Raw genomic sequence first — 27,806 nt, 5'->3', positions numbered from 1 at the left:
CCCACTTGTCTCACCTGCACTGTCCTTTCTCTTACCACCCTTTCTAACTTTTCTAGTACACTCCTTCATTCAAGCCCTTGCTCTTGTCCTTGCTCCCCACACTCTTGTATCTTTCCCATGCCCTCTGTCTGAGCTCTTCCTTGGCTTCCTCTGTTTTCCACCTTGTCGACGTCAGCTTTACACCAGCTAACTGCATCCTCTCTTTCTACTTTCTTCTCCTACCATTCATGTCACTTTGTCACTGTGGCCTCTATTGTTTTTTCTCATTATCCTCATCAGTACTGTTGATGCAATAGTTAGTCTTTTTTAGTTTACTTGTGGGATCCTGTGTTTAGGTTATTGATTGTTAGCCATGATAGTGGCCTAACTCTAACACCTTGTTTACGCATAGCCCTGTGTATGTATGTAATTATTTTATCTTCGGTTTTTTTTATTATTTTGTGTCTTTTATGTAATTTTAAACTGTTTCTTCATTGTAAATGAGGGCATGAATTTAAGTAAAGGTGTCACCTAGAAGTGCTTTTGCTCTTATCATCTCCATGACTGTCGTTGTCTTAGCGAAATTCTTCCCTCCATTTTTTTAAACTTGGAATTTGCTTCAAGAAAATTCTGTGAAAAATTTCTTCTTCTCCTGTGTCTTCAGTGGTTGTTCTGTCCATCCATGAAGAAGGGTCATAAATGTCGATGTCAGTTGGTCAGATGATCTATCTTTAGTCCAGGCTGAAGTTTCTCGGCAAACATTGAATTGATTACCATGAAATTTTCAGCAGACATGACATTTCTCAGAGGATGTATCCTGTCCCTTGACCTTTTCTCTACCATCACCAAGAACCACATGCTGAACTAAGTTGGTGAACGTTAAACAAGTTGATACTGTGACTGTGACATTAGCATTTAGTCTAAAACAGAGCTGTGCAGTGCATCCTCTTTATTGCCCGTTATCCTCATCCTCACACCTGCGTCCCTCTCTCCGACTTTCCACTTTACTTCCCTTCTTTTGCTTGCTTTCTTTTCTTTCCCGCCAACTGTTTTAATCTCTTGACCCATCAGAGGCAGTCTAGTCCTCTCTGGCTTGTGTATGATTCACACTGGTATTGGCACTCCAGTGCACATTATTCACCTTATTTCAGCCTGACAGATGAAAACCCAAATGAGTCTTATCTCACACTGTCCAACATGTACAAGACACAACCTGTGTAAACAAAATGAAAAAATGAATGTTTAGAGGTTTATAAGAAATTACAGCAAGTTGTTTTAACTGTTTCTCCTCTAGTGCACCATCCATTTGTTTTATTACTTGTCGGTGCAGATCTAAGTGTTCCTACATTTAAAAAAGTCACATCTCAGGATCTTTCGGTTGTTTCTTCATCATCAAATCTAAACATGTAAGGCAAACTTTCTGAGCCAACAGCTTTCTTTATAAGTAAATGTGCATTTTCTGCCTGAACAGGAGTCAGACAAGTGTTTTGAATGCAACTCCCTGCATCCATACGACCCGTATTACTACAGAAACAGCCACCGCATCGAAAATGTGATCTACCTCATGGACAGGAATGGAGACAGCACCTGGTGGCAGTCTGTCAACGGTGCGTGTGTGTGTATTTATTCTTACCATACTGGTAAATAGTCCTTGTGTTCTTTGGGCTGATTACCTCTGTCCTTGTACTTATGTGAGAGTAAATGTGTTGATACTTCTTCGTGTGTTGTTGAGTTAAATTCTGATGGTAACAAATGTACCCATTTTGAGATGAAATGAGTCATAAGAAGAAAAAAAACCCACTTTCATACTGAAACATAAATGAATGTCCTCATACGGCTAATATCAAAAAACACAGATATTTCTTGAAGGTGAATCAAAACTCTGAGAAGGATGGTGATGGTCTTCTAGAGTCAGTCAGTCAGCCAGCCAGACAGCTATGTAATGGGATGCGACTTACATCAGCTGGGTTGTTATGTCTGATTGACAGTTATTTCCTCCACAGGACAAGAGAATGTCAGCATCAGACTGAACCTGGAGGCCGAATTCCACTTCACACATCTCATCATGAAGTTCAAGGTATGCACACGTTTGGTGTAATCTGTGTTGACTATACTCTGTGTGTTTAAGCATGTCTGGCTGAATGCTACTGTCTAGCTGTATGTTTGTTATGTACACTTGACTGCATTCCATCAGGCTCGAATTCACCATCATACTGTTAGTAAAGCAAACATGAAACAAAGGTCCAGATAACTCAGTCATATGGAGTTCTTCTGATGACACTGAATTTTTTGTGTAGTCTATAACTGATTGATTAACCTGTATTATGTTCATAGAAAAAAGATGATTCTTACTATAATCTCCATGCTGTTTCAAAAAGAAAAAGTCACATAGTACCAAACACTAGAAGCATGTGTATGAGGTCAAAAGAACTTAATTCTCTTTCCTCCTCCTCCTCCTTCTCCCCCTAATCCCTCCTCATTTTCCTCCTCAGACTTTTCGACCTGCAGCTATGATAATCGAGCGTTCTGCTGATTTCGGCCGCACATGGCGCCCCTACCGCTATTTTGCCTCAAACTGTACCAGGACCTTCCCCGGCATCCCCGCCAACAGCCTGCACCACATCAACGACATCATCTGTGAGGAACGCTACTCCGACATCGAACCTTCCACTAATGGAGAGGTGAGAAAGAGAAAAGGTGCTGGGATCAATAATAGTAGAGACATGTTTGGCTGGGAGGACACAGTGCTGTGTTCAGTGGCGATTATCAGAATTTTTGTTGCTGTTTACAAGCAAATCCCTTAAAAATACAAAAATGCAGTTTAATTCTGACACCCAAGCCCATTAGTTCCCACTGAAGGAATAAATCTTTAACAGCTGAATTCACAGAGGGATAAATAAAATAGTTTTATTATAGCTATTATAGCTTATTACAAGTGTTACCCAAACAGTAGGAAATGCTGTATTTGTTGGGAACTAATGTTGAATGCAGACTCAGAGAAATGATTTACATCAGATTTTGGATACACACATAATACTTGTTTGAATCATTCGTTGTTGGTTTCACAAGAACTTTGTCGACTGTAAGACAGACAAAATTCCACCAGTCTTATTGTTTAGGTACAACTGAGGATTCATGATGGATCTTTTATAGTAATTTGATTCAATTCAGTGTATTTATATAGTAAACAAATCACAATAGATGTTATCTCATGACACTTTCCTAACCATACAATACTTCAATTTAGTCTTAAATGTAGAGAGACCCAACGTTCCCCCATGAGCAAGCTCTTGACCACAAGGGCGAGGAAAAACTGCCTTTTAGAAGGCAGAAACCTCGGAGCAGGTGGGCGGCCATCTGCCTTGAGATGGGATGAACACAAAGATATTTCTGGTTTGACAAATAGCAGTTTGAAAGACAATGACTTTAGCTTTTTGACATAAACATTAGAGTCGTGATTTCGGTCCCAGTCAATCAAGGAAACGCCACTGACTTAAAGCTGGACAACACATCTCCACTTTCTCCCACTAAACAAAAATGAAACCAAAATATATATACAAAATATGCAAGTGCTGACATCTTCAGTTGGTGAAGCCAAGAGAACCAGAGTCAGCTCCAATGCCCGATCACTACTGCACTGACCCATCTGACCCAATCAAGAGCAGAGCACAGCTGGCAGTCGTGATGTTTCAGCTCCTTTTTTATAACATCAAATAACAAAATTAAATTAAAACCAAACAAGTAAAAAAATAAACACTAGAACATATATCAGCATGATTAGAACCACCCAAAATAGCAGAAACCAAGCAAGAATTACTTGTATTTTTTCAGACCCATGACCTATCTGCGACATACATGGTTACCAGCAAACAGTGGTTGAGCAGCCACTTTCTCAGAAAAGCAACAGACAAGCAAATGGTGTATCTGTTGGCTGTGCTGCCTCAAAGATCCATATTGATGTAATAAAAAAAGTCAGTCAATAATTTCTCCCTCATGTCATGGGCAGATGTGTTTCATGTTGTGCACAGTGAGTGAGTGAGTAGTGTTCCACACAACAGCAGGACACCATAAATAGAGTTGGTTGCCTTGCTGAGAGGTTAGAATTGTGCAGCCTGTCACCTGCAGCTCTTCATCTAACAACTCTTTATAGCTGATTTTCATAAAAGCTGAGGGCTGTTTGAAAATTGTGACGGGATGTGATGGATTGATGTGTTTATCAGCTTATCAACTGAAGCTTTAATAACTAGTTTTTATCGAGCACAGACCTGATGTTGTAAATTTGAAATCTGTTGTTTTAGTTCAATTTGATGTCGCGCAGTCGAATTTGATTTCTCTCTTTCTCTGTATAAAAAATATATTCAAGGTCATTTATAAAGTTTTGGATCCCGCCATTCATGTGAAAGACCCCTACAGCTTGGACATTCAAGGTCAGTGAGGTTTTTACAGTAATGTTGAATCTTTATTTCGGGCACTGAAATTGCATTTGTATTCAGAGAAACTTCTGTTACAGAAAAACAGACTTCAGCTGAAGAATTTTCCATCTCTCCCTGCCCTCTAAATTGAACTACTCACAATTCTCTTACTACTTTTCTCCAGAATTCTTCATCAACCTTTACTTGTAGAAATTTCTGAATGTAAGACAGTAAAGTAAATGCAAACTTTGGGCATTCAGGTCACATATGAAGTTGAAACATTCTGCTTTCACAGAAAGTAGCCTATATTGCTGTCTTGTAATGATGCTAACTTGCACCTAAGCTCCAGTTAATCAAAAAATGTATGCATTCTAACGAAATTTTGTCATGAAATGAGTTAATGCGTGTTTTTTATTTTTTTTTCTCCTTGACTTCTCCTAGAACTTCTGCGTATCACCAACCTGAGAATCAATTTCACCAAGCTCAACACTCTCGGGGACGACCTGCTGGACCGACGCTTTGATGTCCTGCAGAAATATTACTACGCCATCTATGAGCTGGTGGTCAGAGGAAGCTGCTTCTGCTACGGACACGCCTCAGAGTGTGCCCCAGTGCCAGGGGTTGACACCCGGGAGGGCGGCATGGTGAGCCAGTGGATTTTATCATTAAAAAAAAAAAAAAAAAAAAAAAAAAAAAATTGACAATCCAGTAATCTGTTGTCGTCTCCCCCCATGTGCTATGCTGAGAGAAACTTGTTGCATGAGATGCAGTAACAACTGAAAGTGTTTGTTTGGAACTAACAGAAACTTTTTGATTGGCCAGATCCACGGCCGCTGTGTATGCAAACATAATACAGAGGGCCTGAACTGCGAGCGCTGCAGACACTTTCACAATGACCTGCCATGGAGACCAGCAGAGGCAGAGAACCCACACACCTGCAGAGGTGAGAACACGCACACATACACACACACACACGAGGATGAACTCACACACATACACGACATCCTCATATTTTGACAGATTTTGTGACATGCGTGTGTGTGTGTGTGTGTGCAGATGAAGTGTTACTGTTATTGATTTTTAAACTGCTGTACTTACTGACTGCAAAGTTTTTTTGAAAGCTTAGTCTGCTCTTTATTTGTTTTGCACGTGTTTCTCCAGAGTGTAACTGTAACGGCCACTCAAACCAGTGTCACTTTGACATGGCGGTGTATTTGGCTACGGGCAACACCAGCGGAGGAGTTTGTGATGACTGTCTGCACAACACAATGGGACGCAACTGTGAGATGTGCAAACCTTTCTACTTCAAAGACCCTAACAGGGATATCAGGGACCCGCGCGTTTGTATTGGTGAGTTTTTTTAACAAAATCTTGATGTCAAATGTATTTAAGTCCAGTATTGAGTGTAAAAATCTTGTTTTCCATTAATTAGTTTTCCATCATTTGACGAAAATCAACTAGTCTAAAGTATGTGCTTATTTTGTGTAATTGAGTGGACAAGTGATCAATTTTACTGAACCTTGTTCAAGTTGGGAAAATGTCTGAAGTCCTTGACATTGCAGATCTTATGTGAAGCCAAAACATTTCCTCACTGCACTTCATCTATTCAAGCCTCCCATTTATGTCCTCTTCTTTCTTGTCCCCCTTCGCTCACGCTCTTGATCTGGCCTCTGACCTCTAGCCTGTGACTGTGACCCAGTCGGATCTTTGGAAGGAGGAGTCTGCGACAGTCACACAGACCTGGACATGGGGATGATCTCAGGACAGTGTCGGTGCAAGGTCAACGTCAAAGGCACACGCTGCGACGATTGCAAGGAGGGTTATTACGGATTGAGCCACAATGACCCGCTTGGGTGTCAACGTACGTATGTGTGTGGCTGCGTGCCACTGTAAACACTTCCTGTTTGAACACGTATTTCTAATATAAGACCACATAATCTACATTTAAGATCTGTAAATAGCGCAACAGCTGCTGTCTTATTTGTTATTTGTGTGTGTGTGTGTGTGTGTGTGTGTGTCTCCATCAGCTTGCAACTGTGACCCTCGTGGCATCATCATGATGGGAGCTCCTTGCGACCAGATCAGCGGGGACTGCTCCTGCAAAAGATATGTCACTGGACGCTACTGCAACCAGTGTCTGGTTAGTACCACCTGCCCTTCTTATCGTATCAAAAGAGTAAGCACATGGCTGTTGATCAAAGGTCATAACAGTTCATGTTGAAGCATCTCTAAAGAAGAAGACCAAGGAAGAGATTGTTAAGATCTTTTGCTCCTAAATGTTGCAATGTTTTTCATCATTTTATAACTTGCTACACAAATGAAAACAATGGTGTCACCAGACACTTGACCTGAACTGATAATATTAACACCGTAACAACTGCACAAGAGCGTAAAAAGTGCACAGTAGACGTGTCATTGTGCTTCCTGGTTTTGACGTTTATTTCCATCCCTGTAGCCTGAATACTGGGGGCTCAGTAACGACCTGGCTGGCTGCAGGCCATGTGACTGTGATTTCGGTGGAGCCTTTAACAACAGGTATCAATTTTCAAAATGCTATGCACCTGTTTCTCTTTTAAGGAACAGGGTTTTTTCTAAGAATGAATATTCAGGCACTGGGGCGTGATGCTGTGAATCACTCTGAAGCGAAACCCACAAACAGATCAGTTTCAAATTGCCATTTAAAGTTTGCCTGTTACTTAAGGTGCATGATGGACAACGGCCAGTGTGACTGCAGGAGGAATCTGATTGGTCGACAGTGTTCAGAGGTTCAGCCTGGCTATTTCTGTGCCCCACTGGACTACTACAAATATGAGGCTGAAGACTCCACTGGACATTCCCCCACTGATTCTGCACTGCCGGTGAGCACACCGTGATTCATATAAAATGAAATATGAAAAAAATAAAATAAATAATATGCACTTTTCACTCTTCTGATATGTATGTTTACCTGAATGTTGATTACATTATTTAACACACTGAAGTAACTGATGTAACCTGCTACACTTGCTACTCTTTATTTTTCGCGAGTTACTTGGTCTAAGTTGAAGGTCCTGGTTCAAATATAGTAAGTTTATAAGATTTGATCTGATCTGAATGAAAGTTTACTGAGAGAATGTAACTCCCCCAACTGATTTGAAGAAATCAGCTGATGGTTTTACTAGAGGAAACATATCACATTTGCAGTTCTTAGAACTCCAGAAATCCTTACAGAGAGGAGGTTCCTTCCTCACAGATAATCTTTGAATAAGTAGACAGACTTATAGAGGGCACTCAAACCAGGCAACAGACGCGTTTGATTTGGTCTGTAATGAAATTGCTTTTGGAGTTAACATCAGTTAGCCGATACGATCTGTCAGCGACAATATTTGCTTTTCCAGGGAGAATTAAGATACCAGATTCAGCAGATTTTTTAGCATAGTATAGTATAGAGTGTAGTGAATCTGTGTGTATGGCCAACCACGATGTCAGATTTAGTCACACCATTCACATTCACACTCTCTTATGCAGCAAAAGTGTAGACCTGGTTTTATATGGAGAGCACCGTACTCTTCTTTACAGCAGGATCTAGTCAAGAAAGGACTGGACATTTAATGAGGCCAATACTAGTCTGTGAATACATACCCATAACTGACCTGCTCGGGACATCTCCACCTAGAATTTTTTCGTGGCCTGCAGAAAGCTACTTAAGTTTAATTAACATATTCTGTGTCTCCATGGCCACAGCTTATTGTTTGTGTACAGATTAATAAACAAGCTATGATGTGTTAATTAGTGAGCTTAAGACATGCTGTTTGATTGGATAGAACCTGGCAAACTTCCTGATCACTTTGTAACTTTACACTAAGCTAACTGTGTCCACAGGTCTAGGTAACAGATAAACACAAGAGTGGTATCAGTCCTCTCATGCAAGTTCCATCCTTTATTTGAAAAGCTTTTTGTCTGTGAGTCCTTGCTGCAGTGTTATTATCTACACCATATCATTGGAAAAACTGTTAAGAGAGGGCATCTGTGGTCGAGTGAGACAGTGAATGAAGAGAGAGAGTTCAAACAGACACAAAGACCTCCATCCCTTTGTCGCCCAGAAACAACCCAACACAGCAAAGAACTGAGAAAATAAGGAAATACAGACAAAGGGCAAAGTCTCTGCAGACACCATCACAAACTTCAACAGGGATGATGGAGAGAAATTACTTTATTACTTTATTACTTTGTATGAGTCTGTGCATTTTTTTTTAGGAATTTACTGCATCTTATGCCTTTAAATGATGTCACTTGAGTGAGCAACTGTTGAGACCGAAGACGACAAGTTTCACACCACAGCTTGGCGTAGAATAAAAAGAGGACACATTTCCCCTCTTTCTCTCGGAGACAATTTGAGCCAGTGTTTCTCAGACTTGTGTTGAATCATATCATACAACAAGTTGAGTTTGCATAGAGTCATATAGCTGTAGCTAACATTGGTCAGAAATGTTTTTACTCTGTCAAACCAGTTATTTAAAACACAAAACTGAATGCTATTAAATATTCCCTTTATTGTGGCAGTTCCGGATGTCACTGACTCATCCCACTTATCAGTCTCATTACTGTTTTACATTGCCTCTTCTGTCCTCCTGTCCTTCATCTCTGACTACCAGCTTTTTCACATTCTTTTCAGTAGCCCCCTCCACTTCCTCTTTTAGCCCCTCGGGCAAGCTCAGACACCTTAGCCTTACAACATCTCCGCTACAGGAATGTGGAAAAAAAATCTAAGTATTGACTTCAGAATGTCTTGAGGAAAAAGGCACCAGCCACGGGGAGATTTGTCTCTGACAAGGAGGCTATTGTCTTTAACAAGTGAACATAGCTTCTTTAACTGCCATTGGATGGAAACTGTGTAAGAATTCAAACTCTGAGGTGACCCGTAAAAAGAGGAGACAGTGACACCAACTAATTAATGCTGCTCAGCACACACACTAACAAGCACATTGCACACACACACACAAAAACACACACTCAGCGTCGTATACCGTCATGCTTTTGCAGTTTGAGCTCAGCAGGGCTTGAGAAGCTGTGCAGGATGAACCCCTGCAGGTTTCAAAAAGTTTTGCTGAGAAGTTCTGTGTGTGATGGACATGAACATGAACCCTCCTTTCCTTTCTTCTCCTCTCAGGGCAAAGTTCGTCCTCAGGCCGAGACTGACTGTGTCCAGCACCTTAGCAACCAGCTGAGGAGGCACCGGCGTCACCGTCGCATCAGCAGTTCACAGCAGCATCGAGCAGCACTGAGACGCATCCGCCAGCTTCAACAAACGGTAGGATGCTTGATTCATTGATTTTATTTATGCTTTGGCAAGACACACAAGATTCTACAGATGCTCTCACTTATGCTGCATTTGAACACACAACAATGAATTCAGTCGGCCTTTAGACAAAAGCCAATCCAACCCACAGCCCTCTGGTCTCTCTCTGCCCCCATTAATTTTCACCTTTCAGTTGTCATAGTAATGAAAAGGCACCTTTGAAACTTTGCTTGAGAACAGGTGATGTTGTAGCTGGTGGGAGTAGCTGCTACATCATTGTTTTAAAAAAAACTGCACTTTTCACTCCAAACCTAATGCCCTCTTACAGTACAAACTAATTCTCAGTTTTAAACTAAAATAGATACTCACTGCTTCAGACTTAATTGCCTCTTTAATGTTAGAATCCTGTGGGGATCAGAATGATTATACGACTAATTGAGCAGCTCTAGCTCTTCATAAAAGCTACTTAATCACACTATACATTTCAGCAACATTCGCTCACACACAGCTGTCATCCTGAAGAAAGTGGAAAGTCAATTCACTAAGAGGAAACACAGGTTGTTAAAGTGAAGTAGAATCAATTATAGCTGAAAAAGAAAATAATTGTTGGGTGATGTGTCTGTGTCTCTCAGCCGGATGTGAGGCCTGATTATAGAGGGCGCACTCCGAGCCACATGGTGTCGTGGACAGGACCTGGCTTTGCCCGTGTCAAGGATGGTGCTGGCTTGGTGTTCACTATTGACAACATCCCCTATGCCATGGAGTATGACATCATGATCCGCTACGAAACTGAGGTGTGTGACAATGACTTGTGAGATCGATGTGAAACTATTTTTTCCAATTAATGTAGATGTTTTGAACTAAGTGTTTGTTTGTGTGTGTGTGTGCGTGTGTGTAGTCTACAGAGGACTGGGAGGCTGTAGTTAGTGTTACATCTGTACTGCTGCCCTCCAGTCTCCGGTGTGGAAACCTCCTACCAACTGAACAGCTCTACACAGTGACCCTACCACACCAAAACAGGTACGAACACTTCATATGCTGTGTGTGTGTGTGTGTGTGTGTGTGTGTGTGTGTGTGTGTGCATGTGTGTGTGTGTGTGTACGTGTTTGTGTGAGAGAGTGGCTATTGTAGCCAGTATGCGTATTCAGTCCACTGCAGGATTGGTTCCAGTATTCCAGGTGTTGATATAGCTGAGGATGAATTGCATCATTACATTGCTGTCCCTTGAACCTGCCTTGGCTTGTCTGCTTTGTATGAGCCAGATTCACAGCACCCTGTGGTATTTTTTCCTTTTTTTTTCCACTGATGCACTGATATGAGAGCAAACATACCTGAAAGCCTGCATAAGGATCATGGACAGTGATATGAAAGGAAGCTGCATGAGCACAGGACAGTCTGGCAGAGAGGCTGTATATAGTTTTTTTTTGGATAATTGAGATGATAGCGTATCATCAAAATGACCAGTGACTGTGACTGTGACTTTCCCACAAGTCTGACTTTGTGACTTTGAGAAAAAAAAGCATGGTATTGAAAGTATTTGAAAATATACATTAATTAGACGTGCCAGTGAAAGTGCTTGAATTAATATGTCTTGTGCAAGAACAGAAACTGAAGCTGTTTCGATATTTTCTTACTTATTAAACAGGCTACGTTCAGCTGACTGCATGTGTGTTTCTCGCAGCTGTATCATTGTTTAACTCGCCACCTGCCTCCAGAAGGTGCAGCAGTCACATGCATGCATTAATGATTAAAGTCAAATGTGAGTTATGCCAATGGAGCAAGCAAACCAGCATTAAGCAAACTCTCAGTTGTGCCTGGAAAATGTAAATTGTGGTAAATATCAATGAAATTGGCTTGTATACCAGACTGGACCTGCAGAAGCGGTAACATACCCAACCTTACTGATAGTGAAGGAATGATATGCATTTTAAAAGCATGCAGAATAATAAACAAAAAACAAAAATATGCAATGATAAGATCATAATCAGCTTGAAATGATCTAAATAAAGACAAAAAGCGTTAAGACAGAAAGTTACATTTACGTTTGACAGTTATCTAATAGTCTAAGTTATTTGCCTAACCAGAAGAACCACTGAAAGCCTCTCATTGAATGATTACAGATCAATATTTACCTCCTATTCATCTGTTGATATGAAAAGCTTATTGCACTGTTACAAAATCAACACATTAGACAGATTATTGCAGATCAGAGCAGATTAAGTGTTAATTATCCATGTAGAAAAGGAAGCAGAAATGGGATGAAAAAACTTGGAAAGACTAACACTAAGACTGTTTAGTTTCAACCTGCTGAATAGCCTTTCACAGTCTGAACTCATCTGGAACTAAGAGGTCGGCCACTGCCCGGATCTGGCTGTCTCAGCCTTCCATTCTCTTGTGTTGGTCCATCAGCCAAAACCAATTAGCAAAGTGAGCTCAAAACACAGGTAGAGAGTCGGTCAAGTCGCCACTGGTGAACAGTGTTGCTTTAGAAACAGACAAGTCAGGCATGGAAGTAGGAAGGTGGTAGTAAGTCTATCGTATCGTGTTCGGCTTAAAGATATAATATGCAACATTTCTGCACTAGTATGTTTACAAATGAGTAAACCTTTGTTGTAATTTGTTTAGTTTTGGACGTGCAAAAGTCTGTAATTTTATTCAAGTTAACGGTGCGTTTCACTTCGCTTTAACTTCCAGGACAGAGTCAGAGGGTGAGGAAGGAAGTCGAATAACGTCACTGAACATAACACTGAACAGAACTTCAAAACGTTCAGCCTTGTCTGCCAACATTGCTGTTTGAGTTGTGTTGCTTATGTCAAAGTGCTTTTCATCTGAGACCCCTAGCAGCATAAATTACATTACCTAACCGTGTGTTTTAATATATACCAAACAGTGTGACAAATACAATTTTATTAAATCCAATGACGGAAAAACTCTAACATATTGATCACATATCTTAACTATTTAAATAATGACTTTAACGATGATAACTAAAATATTATATATTCTTAGAGCTTAGAATAGAAGATAAAAGCAGAGAAAAAAACAGAAAACTTCTAATTATGCATTTATTTATCTGTATAAGTATTTTTGTATGTATTATATTTTTACAGATACATCCAGATGCCCAGGCCGTTCTGTTTCGAGCCCAGTAATCGTTACGTGGTTGCAATCAGGTTCCAGCGCCACGGAGTCTCACACAGACATCTTACTGCCTTCGTTCTAGTTGACTCGGTGAGCTAAGACTGCCCTCCCACCGCCCTGTCTGTGTCAACAGCAGTATTGCAACACACATCACTGTGGCTTTAATTAGTAGTCTGCTTTGGCTGTGGTGCCATCAGTGTAGCTGTCATGATTAAAAGGAGATTAAATAAAAAATGGTCAATTATGATCAAGCATACCCTGATTTCAGCAAAACCCCTGCTGCTTAAAGCTTCACAGCATAAGGTTTCCCCCTAGTGTTTAGAAAATATAAATGCAAATGGTAAACATCTGTGTGCTTGGGATGAGCTTTTAAAGTTAATAATATAACAAGTACTAAGTTAATAAGTTAATAAACATCTAGCACAGTTAAAGATGTTGAACAGAAAGCAGATTCTTTATAGTGCAGTATTTATCTGTTCTTGTTAATATGAAGCACATAGAAGAAGCGACATTTTGGGTGAAAATGACTCATTTACATTAAATGAAAGCTCTTGATGAGCTCTGCCAAAAAGGCAAAACCAATCTGATTATTAATCAAAAAATCACAAAACCTTTTACAAAAATGACATATGATAAACATGTTTGTTTCAATATTAAATACTGAATTTAATAAACAAAGTCAGGATCAGTGTTAATTTCACTGATGAATCATTTTTGCATTTGATTTTTCCCTCCACAATAGCTGGTTCTTGTCCCCAAATACACTGAACTTCCTGGTTTCCAAGATAATGAGCCCGAGGCAGAGCAGCGGCGGGACGATATGATTCGCTACATGTGTCTCGATTCCTTCATGATGACGCCAATGCCTGCCCTGGCTGAGATGTGTTCTAAGCTCATCTGCAGTATTTCATCCATCATTCATGACGGTGCTTTGTGTAAGTCAACAGCAGATTTGGAGGACTTCAAAGCTTCAAAGCTTTTAATAGTAAGAACTGGCTGATGTTTTTTCTTGTTGTCTGGTATCTGTTGTATCCAGCCTGTCAGTGCGACCCTCAGGGCTCCCTCAGTGGCGAGTGTGATAAGGTGGGGGGTCAGTGTCATTGTAAACCAAATGTGATTGGACGCCGCTGTGACCAGTGTGCCCCAGGAACCTATGGCTTTGGAGTGAATGGCTGTACTGGTGAGTCTGTTTTTCACACTTTACATATTTGACCATCTTTCTCTCAAGGTGGGATTGTTTGTTGTTGTCTTGAATAATAAGACATGATGTAAGCCAAGGTCTCTTATTTTGAAATAAAGACTCACATTGTCTCTGCAGACTGTTCCAATACATCAGTCCTTCTCAAATATGTCAGGCGCACAGGGAGCCGCATCATCTGAAAATCATCAAATATATTCTGCCCGTTAACTGTCCTTCCTCCTGAAACGCATGCCCTGTTCCAAGCAGAAAAAAAAATCATTAATTCAGTGTATGTTTTGTTTCTTATTCCAGTCTAGTATCACTAGAATAACACTGAATAACTCTTTAAATACCTTCTGCTGTCAAGCCTGTGACTGCCACTCAGAGGGCTCACTGAGCCACCAGTGTGACCCAGTCACGGGCCAGTGCCAGTGCAGGCAGGGAGCCACCGGGCGTCAGTGCTCAGACTGCCAACCAGGCCAGTGGGGCTTCCCCAGCTGCAGCCCCTGTCAGTGTAACGGCCACGCAGACCTGTGTGACCCTCGCTCTGGGGAGTGTTCAGACTGCAGGGACTACACAGCAGGACACCTCTGTGAGCGGTAAGGAGCACTCACTCTGCACTGGTGTTTGTCCTCGGTTATCAGACTGACGCCGGAATGTCTCCCTCTTTTTCGTCCCAGTTGTGTGGATGGGTTCTTTGGAAACCCAGTGCTCGGTGCAGGGGAGCACTGTCGGCCTTGCCCCTGTCCCGGTAACCCCGGCTCGGATCACTTTAACGGACACTCCTGTCAAGCTGACCTCACCTCTAATCAGATCATCTGTAACTGCAGACAAGGCTACACTGGTGAGACATCCCAGTTTAAATCACCTTCTGTTTGCTGATCACTTTTCACTCGTTTGAAATATTCAATGCAGGATTGTCCGGTGACGTCAGTGAACCAGTTTTAAATCATCATTTTCTCCCTTTTGACCCTAAGGGCCCCGCTGTGACCAGTGTGCCCCTGGTTACTATGGCAACCCAGAGCAAGCTGGTGGGGAGTGTCTTCCTTGCGAGTGCAATGGCAACATCGACACCCAGGATCCTGGGTCTTGCGACCCCAGAACCGGCCAATGCCTTAAATGCCTGTACCACACCGATGGTCCGTCCTGCGACCAGTGTGAAAATGGTTACTATGGCAATGCTTTGGTCCACGACTGCAGACGTAAGTGATTATAGCAAATACTAGTTATTATTGTTATTTGTGTGTAAAGCATTCATTTTGTCTGCATATATGGCAGTGGAACATTTCGACAGAGTAGAGCCATACTGTTTCTCTGTGTGTGTTTTCAGGTTGTACCTGTGTGACTGCTGGCACCATCCAGTCAGCCTGCAGTGACGGACAGTGTCACTGCGACAGGCAGACAGGAGCCTGCCTTTGCAGAGGGAACGTTATTGGCCACAACTGTGATCAGTGTGCTCCTAACCACTGGAACTATGGCCAGGAGAGAGGCTGTGAGCTCTGTGGCTGCAACCCGCAACATGCCATGGGTGCTCACTGCAACATGGTGAGGACGTGTGCAGGCAGCCGGCAGCCTGAAAATGGATAATGCAAAACTCAGACAGAAAGTGTAAGATTATTAGATGTCCACATCAGCCTCTTTCTGTCCTCTGCAGTTCACAGGCCAGTGCCACTGCCGTCCAGGCTTTGGAGGTAAACAGTGCAGCGAGTGTGAGCAGTTCCACTGGGGAGACCCACGGGTGCAATGTCAAGGTAATTCAGCTTGTGACAGAGGCATAGCTTACATTACTGGACACGTAATTGTTCTACAATAACTCTTGCTGTGAATTAATCCTTCTCACAGATTAGCTCAGTGTGATATGAGCTGTGAAATAGCAAGACAAGAAATAGCAAGATGAGCTGTGAAATATCAAGAGCAGTAGCTTCAGTCCTCTGTCTGCATCTTCACAAGATGCGTTCAGGCACAGTATTTAGTGTAGCTCACCGATCCTTTGGCAGCACTGACACTCCATCACACAAAGACTGTAATCACCCAAGTGAAATGTGAAGCATTTTGGGTTGCATTTACCTACAAGGAAAACGTAAGCCATTACTTGGCCTGTGGAGAAGTGGACTGATTGAAACAGGAGCACACACGTGAATGTAAGGCATTTCGTTCCTGTTTTTTCAAGCACTTTTTTAAGCAGCATCACACACATGCAGATATCACAGACATACAGACACACCACTCTGCTCACAGTGTTCCACGTAAGAATTGCACTGATTTACTGGAGTAACAAGGAAGCCTGTGGTGCAAAAAGAAACATGACTTTTTTTTTTTTCATGAGATGTTATTTTGATTTCTAAACATATATACATAACATACCATTCCCAGGAAGGAATCTTAATGCTATCACCGTAACAGTAAACATGATGCAAAAATATGTGGAGACTCTATCAGTTAATTAAAAACATATAAATGGATAAGGACAAAGCAAAATATCTTAAGTAACTAGAAACAGATTTCTTTGGAAGCAGAAAATAGAGCAGCAATAATCAGTGAACACAGTATGTGATTATTTTCCAACAGCAAATGAACTTTGACAGGTAGCTGTGGCACTTAACTCAAATTTGAACTTCAATGAAATCGTTTTCTTTTGACAAAGCATTAAACGTGTGGCAGCAGTTACCTCGGCATCAGTAAAAGGCCTTCCTAGCTGCTTCTTTAAGACATGAGTATAGACGCTTACTGTAATTATTGTTTGTTAGTGTCCTATTTTGTCCTGTTTCCTCCCTCTTTGTGACTCTCCTCCTCCCGGCTTCCATTCAGAGTGTAAGTGCCATCCTCTGGGATCAGAGATGGCCCAGTGTGACCGAACAACGGGGGCCTGCGAATGCCGGGAGGGAGCGGCGGGGAAGCGCTGCGATGAATGCGCTCGAGGCTTCACAGGCGCCTTCCCCAAGTGCGTCCAGTGTCATCCGTGCTTTCAACTGTGGGACGACGCGGTGTGCCAACTAAGAAGGGACCTGGAACACATCCAGTACATTGTGCAGAAGATCCTAGAGAGTGGGTTCACGCCGGGAATTGGCGACAAGCGCATCAAAGAGCTGGAGAGGAAGCTGAAGCAAGTGCAGGATATGATTACTGCGGAGGACAGCAACAGAATCCACCAGCTGATTGGACAGAGCATCGACGACCTCAGGTGATGATCTCACACAGCGTTTGGTTGTTCACTGAGGTTTGCTGGGCTCATGTGTCACCTACTGCCTGCGTGTTAAATGAAATTCCTTACTCTTTGTGTGCACAGAGCTGAGATCGCCCTGACCGACGGGCGTCTGATGGGCATCACCCGAGAGCTAAACACAACAGCAGAAGAAGACGGGGCGCTGAGACGCACACTGAGTGAGCTAGAGAGGGAGCTGAGGGACATCAACAAAACTGTAGCAGACAAACAGCGCCTGCTGGATGACTACCTCACCTCAGGATTTGCAGGTAGCAAAGTCAGTCGAGTCAGTGGAGTTTTCAAAAATTTCATGAGCAAAATATTAAAATCTATAGTAAGTGTCATCATCAAGCTATTGCAAAATAAATGAAAAGAATAGGTATGCTAGAAACTCACCCAAAAACAGTTTACCCAAAAATGAAACATTTCTGGAGCTTCACAGCAAAACAGCGCTGCCACATCCTCCTAAACAGCTGAAGAAACAGGGGACTTGATTTAAATTGTAAAAATAATAAGCAGATAAATAAATAAAATTGGCGTAGTCGGATAATGCAAATCTCCAGAAGTCCAGAGATCCTAAACTGATGGAAAAGGCATTATTTATATCCTTTATTATACCTAAATCTTCACTGTAGCCGCTGTGCTAAAATCATTAGTGTGCACCCCGTCTAAAGTGTGTGTACAAACTCGAATGCATTTGCATAAGCTGCTAGACGACACAGTATGCAGAAATTGCTAGTCTTCGATGATCTACCGTAGGAGCGCATGTACGCATGTTCAAGTTCATCCGCTTACCTTAGATGGGATTCACACACGACTTGTTTTGGCGACTGCTGCAAAGCTGTTTGCTGTGAAGCTCCTTAAATGTTGTGTTTGTTTTCAAAGCTGCTCCTGTTTACTCACAGATCAGTTTGAGAAAGTAAAGAAGTACTATCAGGAGTCAGTAGAGGCTGAGGAGCAATGCAACTCGGCGGTGTCCGGTCCTCTCAGTCCTGTGGAGCAGTCCAAAGAAACTCGTACACTCACTGAAGACCTGCTGGATGCCAGTAAAGACAAGTTCCTCCGAGCGCTGGCTGCTCAGAACAAATCCTTAAATGAGCTGCAGCAAAAGGCCCATGACTTGGATAAGAACGTCCATCACCTCAGTCACAAGGTAGGCAGCTTTTATTCATGTCTTTCAGTCATGTCTTTGGGAATCCCTGAATTCCACGAAAAAGGGAAATGATTTATTTGTATTTCCATTCCATCCATAAGTAACACAATGATATACAGTTTCTATAACAAAACATCTAAAAGCAACAGTCCGATTGGATGGGGACCCTGCTAAGAAATTATGAGTTAGTGAATACATAGAGTATGTATGTTTATATGTCTATACGAACATCATAAAAAAGTGATTGTGTGTGATGTTTAACTGTTTTTTGCAGTAAAGCTGGTCATTTCGTAGGTCATTTGTTTTTGACTTACGACTTACGTATCATTACAATACTTAACCCCTGGTAACTTACTTTTTTCTTTTTACTCCCTCTTTTATTAGATTGTCCAGTGGATAAAAGCAGGAAAAGACACACTATCATTTTACATTTTACAGCCAACAGAAAATTGTTTTTTTACAGTTGTTTTTCCAAATTAAATGAAATAATTAAATAATGTCGAAATAACATTTTTTCTGATTATAGGTTACTTGCAGAAGAGTCATAGAATCTTTATTATTTGCAGCTCTAGTCCAAATATTTTGGGAAACAGTTTCCACTTCCATTTATTTTTTTATTTATCAATCATTCCGTGTGAGTGATACCACACTGTTGCTCCCTCCAGGTATGTGGTGGCCACAGCAATGACAGTGTCAATGGCAGTTGTTCGGACAGCCAGTGCGGTGGTGCCGGTTGCCGTGACAATGAGGGCAATCGTATATGTGGAGGAGAGGGATGCAGCGGGACCGTGAGCACTTCTGTAACAGCACTGAATCACGCCAAGAACGTCACTGACAGTCTGACTGCTGCCAACGAGGAGCTGCAGAGTGTGGCCAGAAAGGTGCTGAAACATTATTTATCAAATGTACTCTGCTGTGGGAGTGACACTGTATCCTCTTATCTGCCATGACGGGGCACTATGGGGTGTCTCTCTTGACTTGACTTGTTGGTTTCCTGTGTCCAGCTCCAGAATATAGCCTCTCTGACACAGGATGTGAAGAAGCAGGCGATGAACACACTGGAAAAAGCCCAGAAGAAGAAGGACCACTTTGAAAACAACAACAAGAAGCTCAAAGATTTCATTAAGAAGATCAGAGACTTCCTCACTGGTATGTTGACGTTGCTTTAACGAGTAATCTTTGAATTCTAATTGGAGATTATGTCAGTTAAAAGGTATTTCTTTTTACTGTGCTTTTTGCTGTGCAGAGGAGGGAGCAGATCCAGAGAGCATAGAGAAGGTGGCTATGCAGGTCTTGTCGATCCCTCCGCCAGTCAACAGGACCACACTGGACAAAATGGCCATGCAGATAAAGGACAGCCTTTCCAACCTCACCAATGTCGAGGAGATCATCAATCAAACCTCACAGCACATCAGGAAAGCCAAGGAGCTGCTTGATGAAGCCAAAGATGCCAGGTATGTTAAAAAAAATAAATAAATAAATGCTACTTTTCCCACAAACCTCCTTGCTTGCAAGGTCGTCATCTCAAAGGTCTGTGGAGTTATTACTCTTTCCCATGGCTCTCCAATTTTGTCTGTCGGAAATTAAAATGTTTAAGAGAAATGCAACAAAGCTGGGCTTCTCTTTCAGCCGCTACATAGTTCAGTATTGTATTTAGGGATTATAGTTACATCTGTTTAACAGCGTGTCCTCCTAATGCTTAAAGCAGTTGGTTTTGGCAACTCTATCAGATTATCTGCTCCGAGTTTCTCCAGATGTCTCATTTGTGGTGGCACTGTGCAGGAGCCGAGCAGAGGGAGTGAAGGATACAGCCAATGATACCAAGCAGGCGTTGGATGTGTCTGATAAGGCCATAAAGAAAGCCAGAACAGCCCTGAATGAGGCCCACAACAACCTGAACAGCACGAGAAATGCTACAGCTGAGGTACAGCATGCTTCAAAGTTGGCTGTGTTTGTGTGTGAGAGAACGATAACTTGTTCGCTGGGTGGGGGGGTACCTGCTTGTCAAACTTTATTTGAAGGGCTGTTTATTTTTTCTTTCCGATGTCAAAATACTCCATTATTCCTTATCTCTCAATTTACTCTCTTAATTCTTACATTTTTATGTCATTCTCTTCCAGTTGGATGAGAGGCTGACACAGCTGGAGGATAAGCAGATGGATGTCATGATGCGTTTAAACAACCTCTCCATGGGGGTGGAAGCTTTGAGGAACAAAACGGAGCAGAACAGACAGATGGCAAAGGACGCCAAAGCACTGGCTAACAATGCCACACATCTAGCATCCTCACTGGAGCAGGTGAGTACATTGATAGTGTTTGTGCTTTGGTTTTGAAAAAAATATATCGTGTTTTTGTCACTGTAGAAATGGAAATAAATTTTGTGCACAGTAAATAATACTGCGTTGTCTCTCAGAGCCTCAATGACACGGAGAAACGATACCATGAGCTGCAAATGAAGGTGGATTCTCTTGGTGGGGATTCTGGAGGTCTGAACAGCATCAACCAGAAAGCCATGGATATGAAGAAGGAGGCAGAAGACCTCCTCAACAAAGCCAGCAAGGGGATAGAACAACTCAGGAGTGAGTACACACAGCTGGTCTTAGTGTTGACAAGCTGTTCGTTAGGTGGGCTACATACAGTACACTGCGGGGGAGGGTTAAAACCAGCATAAATCACAGGGATTAGTATTCATGTAAAGATACTCTATGTAGACAAAAATACTGGGACGGAGTTGAGAGTAGAGCTGCCCCCTCCTTTGCAGCTATAACAGCTTCCACTCCTCTGGGAAGGCTTTCCACAAGATTTCAGTGTTTCTGTGGGAATTTTTGCCCATTCATGCAGTAGAGCAATAGTGAGCTCAGGCACTGATGTTGGACCAAAAGGTCTGGCTCGAAATCTTCGTTCCTGTTCATCCCAAAGGTGTCTGATGGGGTTCAGGTCAGGGCTCTGTGTGGTTCTTCCACACCAAACTCATTCAGCCATGTCTTTATGAAGCTTTGCTTTGTGCACTGGGGCACAGTCATGCTGGAATAGAAAAGGGCCTTCCCCAAACTGTTGTCATTGTTATTATTGTTATCATTATTATATTATTGATATGGACTATTATTTTTCCTCACAGTCAGTTATTCCAGTTGAGGAGTTGATTGGTGGAGGCTGTGCAGCAGGGACTACTATAGGAGACGTGTTCAGCCGATCCCAGTTGTTTGTAAAGCATCCTATCAGCACAGACTAGTCAGTTTGCCTGATTATTTGGCCTCCATTATAATTGCCGGATACTATTTAAGTATTCCTATAAAATGATCAATCCTCAAAATGTCAACAAGCCCTGTTGGAGCTTCCTTCTTATGTTGTATTTATAGTAGGTAAGGTGTTTCTGTAATATCTGGGCCAGCTTGTTGCACTGTACAAATAACTGTACAGTTATTGCACTGTGCTCATACTGAAAAAGCCAATTAAGTTGAACTCCCTGTGGTCACAGAACTGGAGAAGAAGTTCAAGAGTAACGAGCAGCGGATGCAGAAGCAGCGCATGGAGCTGGACGAGCTGAAGGAAAACGCTACGGTGGTACGCGATGAGATCCGGGAACAGGTGCAGAAGTACAGCAACTGTGTGTGAGGATGTTACAGTTCCATGTTTACCATTTGCTGCTGTAATCCAGAGCAGAGGTATGGCATTGCCTGTTAAAGTAATACACTGCTTTGGTACCTCCATTCTTTCACTGGTTTTACACATTACCTGTCAAGTGTTATGTCACAGAAATGCCTTCCTCTGTCCATGTACTGTACCACATGTGTGCCTTTAAGCTATTACAACAAGTGGATGACCTGTGGAGAGTATTTGTTTCACTGTATAGGCCATAATAACTGATTTGATGAATAATATTCAGAAGAAATATATCAAGTATGATATCAGAAATGTGTTGTTTTGACCATAAGTGCTTTTAAGATTTTGTGTGTTTTTGCTGTAATTTAACCACATTAGTATGATATTCACAATATGACACTCCCATTAAGAAGTATGTGGAAAAGTGAAATTTTTGAAAATAATGTTGTGTTTATTTTTATTACAAAAAAACCTCTTGATTAAATACGTATGAAAGCATACATAAGTATTCTTATCAGCAATATTCATTCTGAGGTGTGATGACGGAGTCAAATAAATTTGATACAGTTTACGTTTTGTGTGTTGATGTGTGCACAGTATTTATATTACCAAGTTTATTTTGCATAGAATGTATGTGTGTCACTTTGTTGTCACAAGGGGGCGCCGATGCTCTCCGGTGTTCTCCGTCTCAGCACACATTTTGACATGTTAGAGCAGGAAAAGCACATGCTGAAAGGTGTAGTTAAATGTTCCTGTTAACTGCTTTCAGGTGAGCCAGTCGTAGGATCCTTGTGTTTGTGCCGCAAGTTAAATAGAACAGAGCCATCGTTACCTGTTATTAGTTACAGCTGTGTATTTCCTGCTACAAGTCAAAATGTCTGCTGCTAAACTATTAGAAGCCCGAAACAGCTGCACGCAGCTGTTTTCACTTAATTTGACTGATTAGATTTCCCGTCCAGATGGCGCTTGATTGGCACTACTGTGACCCTCCTTCAGTCGAAGGAGGTGCTTATCTAAATGTTTTATATTAACAATGGGTTAAATGGCTACTCGAAGGCTTTGCGAAAGAGTTTACTTGCAGTGATGAACACATAGAGAATTACCACCTGACTCTACAGCTTCTGTCAGCTTTATGGAGCTGTTATGGAGACCAAAAAACAGCCAGGAGAGAGTAAATACTCCTATGCAGGACTTGTATAGACTCATAATCTCTCTCATCCGTGACTTATGACCCTCCAGAAGAGACCCTGCCCTCTGCCCATTTTTTCTTATTTCCTCATTATTTTCCTGTTTGGGTTGTTTCTGAGCATCAGTGAGTCTAGAGAAAGATTGTTGTGTCTCATTGAAAGGATGTCAAATAATGTTGTTCTTTTTTAAGTTGGTGGCAATTTGAAGACCTGATAATGAGACTCAACAATCAGCTGTCTTTCTCCAGAATCGCTTAATGGTGTGTTTACAAACAGCAACAGAGAAATTCTGTACAAAGTTCCTTTCAAAAGTGAGAGAAGAATCGCTGCTGACATGTTGACCTGACAGGTTTCTTACCTGCAGTCTCCCATGCAGTACCAGTGATCCATTCACTCGGCTTCCATTTATTGCCCTCCTGCTCTCAGTATGAAGGAGTTGTGCTATTCTCTGTTGGGCTCTGGCACTGCATCCTGAGCTTTAACAAAGAAAGACTGTCCTCCAGCCGCACAGGGAATGTGTAATATGACAGACTTTCTGCAGGCTTTGTTCAGCTGTGAGCCTCAAACACCTGTACACATCAGAGAGTGAACCGGAGGAAAGATCTAATGAGATCAAATGTGCTTGTAACGTGATAGATTACATTTAATGTGTTTAGTCAAAAACATACAGCGGATTTAATTCATTGGATCAGCTGAAGCTATGTGAAGGTCCTTTCCCCCTTAAAATGGAGTTCACCTTTGTTTCCCACTGCATGACTGCAAATCATCCCAAGCACCTGTTGGATGAGGCTGATGTTTTAAGGTTGAGCAGGCAGTCAGGGGATCTGTGCGCGCTCGCTGGGTGCAATCAAAGGGAATCTAATCCGCAGCAGGGAGCGCGCATTCCTGCTGCCAGACGCAGACCAGGGGCTCAGAGGAAAACATGTGCTGGGTTGTTAGGCCAGAGCAAAACCTGCAGAGCAGTCAAAAATCAAATTCACCCACTAGAACCTTATTTCTGGCCTATGTTATACGAAACAGACTATTTTCATATATTCTCACTGTTAACCATGCAGCTCATATTATTATAAAGCTTGGCAGAGATGTCTGTGTGGTTTAAGCTGTAAATCCCTAAAGCTCGTATCGCAGGCAGCTTTATGTTTACTCAGCTTCATCATTACACAGCCTGTCTTTTTTATTGCTCTTCAAGTTGCAGTAGTTTGACTTTGACTGTATGATCAAGTAGCTGGACTGTCTTGACTGCAGCTATGGTTCTTGTACGTAACATTTTAAATTTGACCAATTTCATTTAATTCACTTTAATGTGGACATTATAGGTTACAGCAGTGGTTCTCAAACTTTTTCAGGGACCCTCATTTGATAGGATTTTGTCCCGGGGACCCCCATCTGATATGAATTCTGTTTTTAGATGTTTTATTACAGTGTATGAAACCGGTGATCAAAATATTCATTAATTCTCGGATTAGATGGATGCAATTACAGTGAAATTAAGTCCTTCTCCTGTTTACTGGGGACCCCCTGATTGTCGGCCATTTTGAAAACTACTGAGCTATAAGGCTCTTTGCAAGAAAAAAATGCTATGTGGTAAAGTCAAACATACTTTTTCGTAATGCCGCATGAAACTGAGAAATGCACCATAAAACTGGGTAAGGGGAGGATGCTCTTGCTTTATACCTCATGTACCATACCCGCCTCCCCCTACCCTCCCCCTACCCTCCCCCTCCACCCCGCTCCGCTCCGAATCCAGCCCGGGGTTTCCAGGGCAGAGGCGCAGGAGTTGAGGAGTCCCCTTCTCAGTTAACGCTGTTCAGCTCCGCATCTGTCCGCCGGCAACTCCTCAGCAAGTGGACCTACACGGAGACTGGACTGGTAAACAGAAGAGAACATCCGAACCAGGAGCGAAACGGTGAGTGCAGACTCGCTTTGTGTGCTTTTTTTTTCTGGCTAACTTTCTGAATAAAGAGAGATGAACGCAGTGGGGGGCTGCATTCAGTCTAACGGGGTCCTGTCTGAGAGGAGCGAAGTGTTTTTATTAACCGGTTAACTGATTTCGGAAAACGCTCATAATGACCCTTCGTTGTACAGCTGTAAAAATGAATAAATACAAGTAAAACTCATCGATATTTTATTCTCACCAACTCTCTCGGTACTTGTTTCAGTTCTCCGTGGTTTGTGACGCTGTTAGCTTGAACACAAACTTGTGCTCGCCGCAGGTCGCCTGCAGCCCCGCGGGTTGATGTACGCTCAGAGATGCGAGCCTCACTGATGGTGCTCGTCTGCGGTGAGTAGGACTGCACAAGTCAGCCCCTGTTTTCTACTCCATAACTAACCCTCAGAAGTGATTCAGTGAGCGGCTCTCCAGGTCACTGGGCTTACTTTGATTAGTCTCTGGAAAATATGGAGCTCATGAGTTCATGTTAAGTGCGTGGATGTTGAAGAGTTATTTTCTTGGTGATGGCTGGAGATTGTGACAGTTGTTCCGGGGGGGCGGTTGTAAGTGTGAATACTATGAAAACGGTTTTTTCCCTTAATCTCAGTTCACTGGCAGAAAGGCTCAAATCTCTTCAAGATAAACAACGAATTTGAACTCATGAGGTTGCTTTGTTCATGTTTGCAGTGAAATGATACGTTCACCTCTGTTACTTGAGTGAATCTTAACTGACATGACCACTGGTTTTCCAATACGACACTGCACTTACAGTTTTGTGTATTTAACTGTAAATGAGAGTCCAGAGGAGCATTTATTAGAGACTTGTATTGAACTCATCAGACCTGTCTCTTTGTTAACTTCATTTTAATATTTAACATTTATCAACACTGAGTACAGGCACCAGTTTTCACCACAATTCTGGAGAAAAAGGGTCAACCTTAGATAGATAAGATAGCTGATGTTTCTTTTTTAGGGCCCCTGGTGCCCTCTGGGTCTCTGGGGTCATCCCTGTCTCTCTCTTCCTCTGTCTGTCTGTGTGTGTGTGTGTGTGTGTGTGTGTCTCTCTCTCTGTGGGTGGTGTCGCTCTGTTTATGGTCCTCCTAAAACAGCCCAGCTGAATCCGCAAATAGAGACACCCACTCCATACCTACACCTCCAGTGCTGCTCAAGACCCCTCTGGATGCGTGTGTCTGCATGTATATGGATGCGTTTATATGTGGGTGTGGGTGTGGGTGCGGGGGGTGACAGAAATAAAAGATGGCTGGGAAATGAACAGATTTAAACACATACCAACCCTGCAGTGCCTGATTAACGCCTCTCTTCATTAGATCGGTTGTTTTTAATTGCAATTAAACCCTGAAAACAGCACCTGCACTGCTCGAAGCAAAGTGGATGTGTGCTCAGTATCATCAGTGATCTGACTAATGACCCTCGGTGAAATGCATTGTTTCCTGCAGCTGAAGACAATGGGCTTATTGCTCCAGTTAAAGTCTATTAGTGCCTGCTGTTAGCACCCAGGGTGTCACTGATCACATCTGCGGCTCTTTGAGATGGTTGATAAAGTTGGTTGCCAAGATGGAAACAGATTTACAGAAACATATTGCTGCCATGACAGAAAAAGTGATATTGTAATACTGGGAAAAACATCATATTATAAAACAAACAAACAACAAAAAATATGGTGTTGTAACAGTGAACCTTTAATTTTATCTTTTTTTTTTGGTGTGGCAGCAATATGCTTTCATATTGGATAACAATAAAAATATATTATAGACTTAAAGTCCCTGAGAACTGAGTTTCTCATTCCGATTTTTCCTACGAGTTGTGGGATCCTACAAAATCAAACCATTTTTCTGCCTTTTTTTTTGGTATTTTACATGCTAGATTTCTGTATTTGTGCAATATTTTTTGGGGGGGGGAGGAAATTCACATATGAATGCTGTTTTAAGACAGGCTCTGAGTCTATCCTTTAAACAACACAAAGACCTTGTTTAACTATTAATTTTAAACCATCAGTCAGAATATGATCATTTAACACTCACTGACATCTGGCTTTTGTCCTCAGTGACAAAGGATACGTTTGACAAATTACTACAGGTTTTAATCAGCTCGGGCTCAGATCAGCAGTGATGGAAATATTTCTTTTCCTGTGCGATGCTGTGATGTGTGTCGAAGTTTTGGATGCTGCCGTGTTCCGTTTTTCTCCGACCAAGCATTCTTCAAAGAGACACTGAAGTGAAAGAGTTAAAAAAAAAAACAACTGGAACATTGTCACTTTACAGTATACCTAGAAGAAACACTCATGTATCTGCCGGTGAAAATAGTGGAAGGAGGAAAATCACTGGAGGAAAGGGGAGAAAAGGGTGTGTTTCTGTGTGTGTCTGATGTGAAGTGTGTCTCTGCACACACTGTCATTATGGAGACAGGGAGCTGTCCATTCAGACTCCTGACGCCTCGGAGCACAGGCTCCACGGTCAAGGGTCGTGTCCAAAGCCCCGGGTCAGACACAGGGGTTAATTGGTGTGCATATGAACGTATTTATGTGTGTGTGTGTGTGTGTGTGTGTGTGTGTGTGTGAGAGAGAGAGAGAGAGAGAGAGTGAAAGGACTCTGGCTGATCACAGAGACAAAAGAACCACCAGTCCCTCCTCTCTTCTCATTTTCTTTTCACTTTTTATTTCTAATCTCCTCCTGTGGGCCATGGGGGTGTGGAAGGAGGACCTGTAGGAAACTAACTGTGTG

The 27,806-nt window shown here is 42.1% G+C and overlaps 2 protein-coding genes across 4 annotated transcripts in view; both read left to right on the top strand.

The window, feature by feature from the left end:
- The window catches only part of lamb2l (laminin, beta 2-like), a 48,902-nt gene extending 26,383 nt beyond the window's left edge, over nt 1-22,519 (top strand). The window contains exons 4-35 of the mRNA XM_046395652.1: nt 1,451-1,586; nt 1,983-2,056; nt 2,472-2,660; nt 4,343-4,406; nt 4,833-5,035; nt 5,214-5,334; nt 5,553-5,741; nt 6,073-6,252; nt 6,419-6,531; nt 6,847-6,926; nt 7,093-7,249; nt 9,541-9,681; nt 10,302-10,463; nt 10,568-10,689; nt 12,780-12,900; nt 13,553-13,745; nt 13,847-13,990; nt 14,358-14,589; nt 14,671-14,834; nt 14,968-15,192; nt 15,321-15,535; nt 15,645-15,741; nt 16,799-17,171; nt 17,277-17,461; nt 18,098-18,345; nt 19,011-19,226; nt 19,350-19,494; nt 19,592-19,799; nt 20,128-20,269; nt 20,466-20,642; nt 20,759-20,924; nt 21,824-22,519. Coding sequence (XP_046251608.1) covers nt 1,451-1,586; nt 1,983-2,056; nt 2,472-2,660; nt 4,343-4,406; nt 4,833-5,035; nt 5,214-5,334; nt 5,553-5,741; nt 6,073-6,252; nt 6,419-6,531; nt 6,847-6,926; nt 7,093-7,249; nt 9,541-9,681; nt 10,302-10,463; nt 10,568-10,689; nt 12,780-12,900; nt 13,553-13,745; nt 13,847-13,990; nt 14,358-14,589; nt 14,671-14,834; nt 14,968-15,192; nt 15,321-15,535; nt 15,645-15,741; nt 16,799-17,171; nt 17,277-17,461; nt 18,098-18,345; nt 19,011-19,226; nt 19,350-19,494; nt 19,592-19,799; nt 20,128-20,269; nt 20,466-20,642; nt 20,759-20,924; nt 21,824-21,960 — 5,319 coding nt within the window. The 3' untranslated portion in view covers nt 21,961-22,519. The remainder of the gene's footprint in view (nt 1-1,450; nt 1,587-1,982; nt 2,057-2,471; nt 2,661-4,342; nt 4,407-4,832; nt 5,036-5,213; nt 5,335-5,552; nt 5,742-6,072; nt 6,253-6,418; nt 6,532-6,846; nt 6,927-7,092; nt 7,250-9,540; nt 9,682-10,301; nt 10,464-10,567; nt 10,690-12,779; nt 12,901-13,552; nt 13,746-13,846; nt 13,991-14,357; nt 14,590-14,670; nt 14,835-14,967; nt 15,193-15,320; nt 15,536-15,644; nt 15,742-16,798; nt 17,172-17,276; nt 17,462-18,097; nt 18,346-19,010; nt 19,227-19,349; nt 19,495-19,591; nt 19,800-20,127; nt 20,270-20,465; nt 20,643-20,758; nt 20,925-21,823) is intronic.
- Nucleotides 22,520-24,884: 2,365 nt separating this feature from the next.
- The window catches only part of lamb2 (laminin, beta 2 (laminin S)), a 40,837-nt gene continuing 37,915 nt past the window's right edge, over nt 24,885-27,806 (top strand). The window contains exons 1-2 of one of the 3 annotated variants that reach the window (XM_046395655.1): nt 24,885-25,041; nt 25,349-25,416. In XM_046395655.1, the coding sequence (XP_046251611.1) occupies nt 25,386-25,416 (31 nt within the window). In that variant the 5' untranslated portion in view covers nt 24,885-25,041; nt 25,349-25,385. Of the gene's footprint in view, nt 25,042-25,294; nt 25,417-27,806 lie in introns of all 3 variants that reach the window. The other 2 variants (XM_046395653.1, XM_046395656.1) reach the window with 2 other exon arrangements.

This window comes from Scatophagus argus, chromosome 8, assembly GCF_020382885.2.
Source record: "Scatophagus argus isolate fScaArg1 chromosome 8, fScaArg1.pri, whole genome shotgun sequence".
NCBI classification, from domain to species: domain Eukaryota; kingdom Metazoa; phylum Chordata; class Actinopteri; family Scatophagidae; genus Scatophagus; species Scatophagus argus.
Note: the sequence above shows the minus strand (reverse complement) of the source record. Positions and strands in the feature narration are given on the sequence as shown.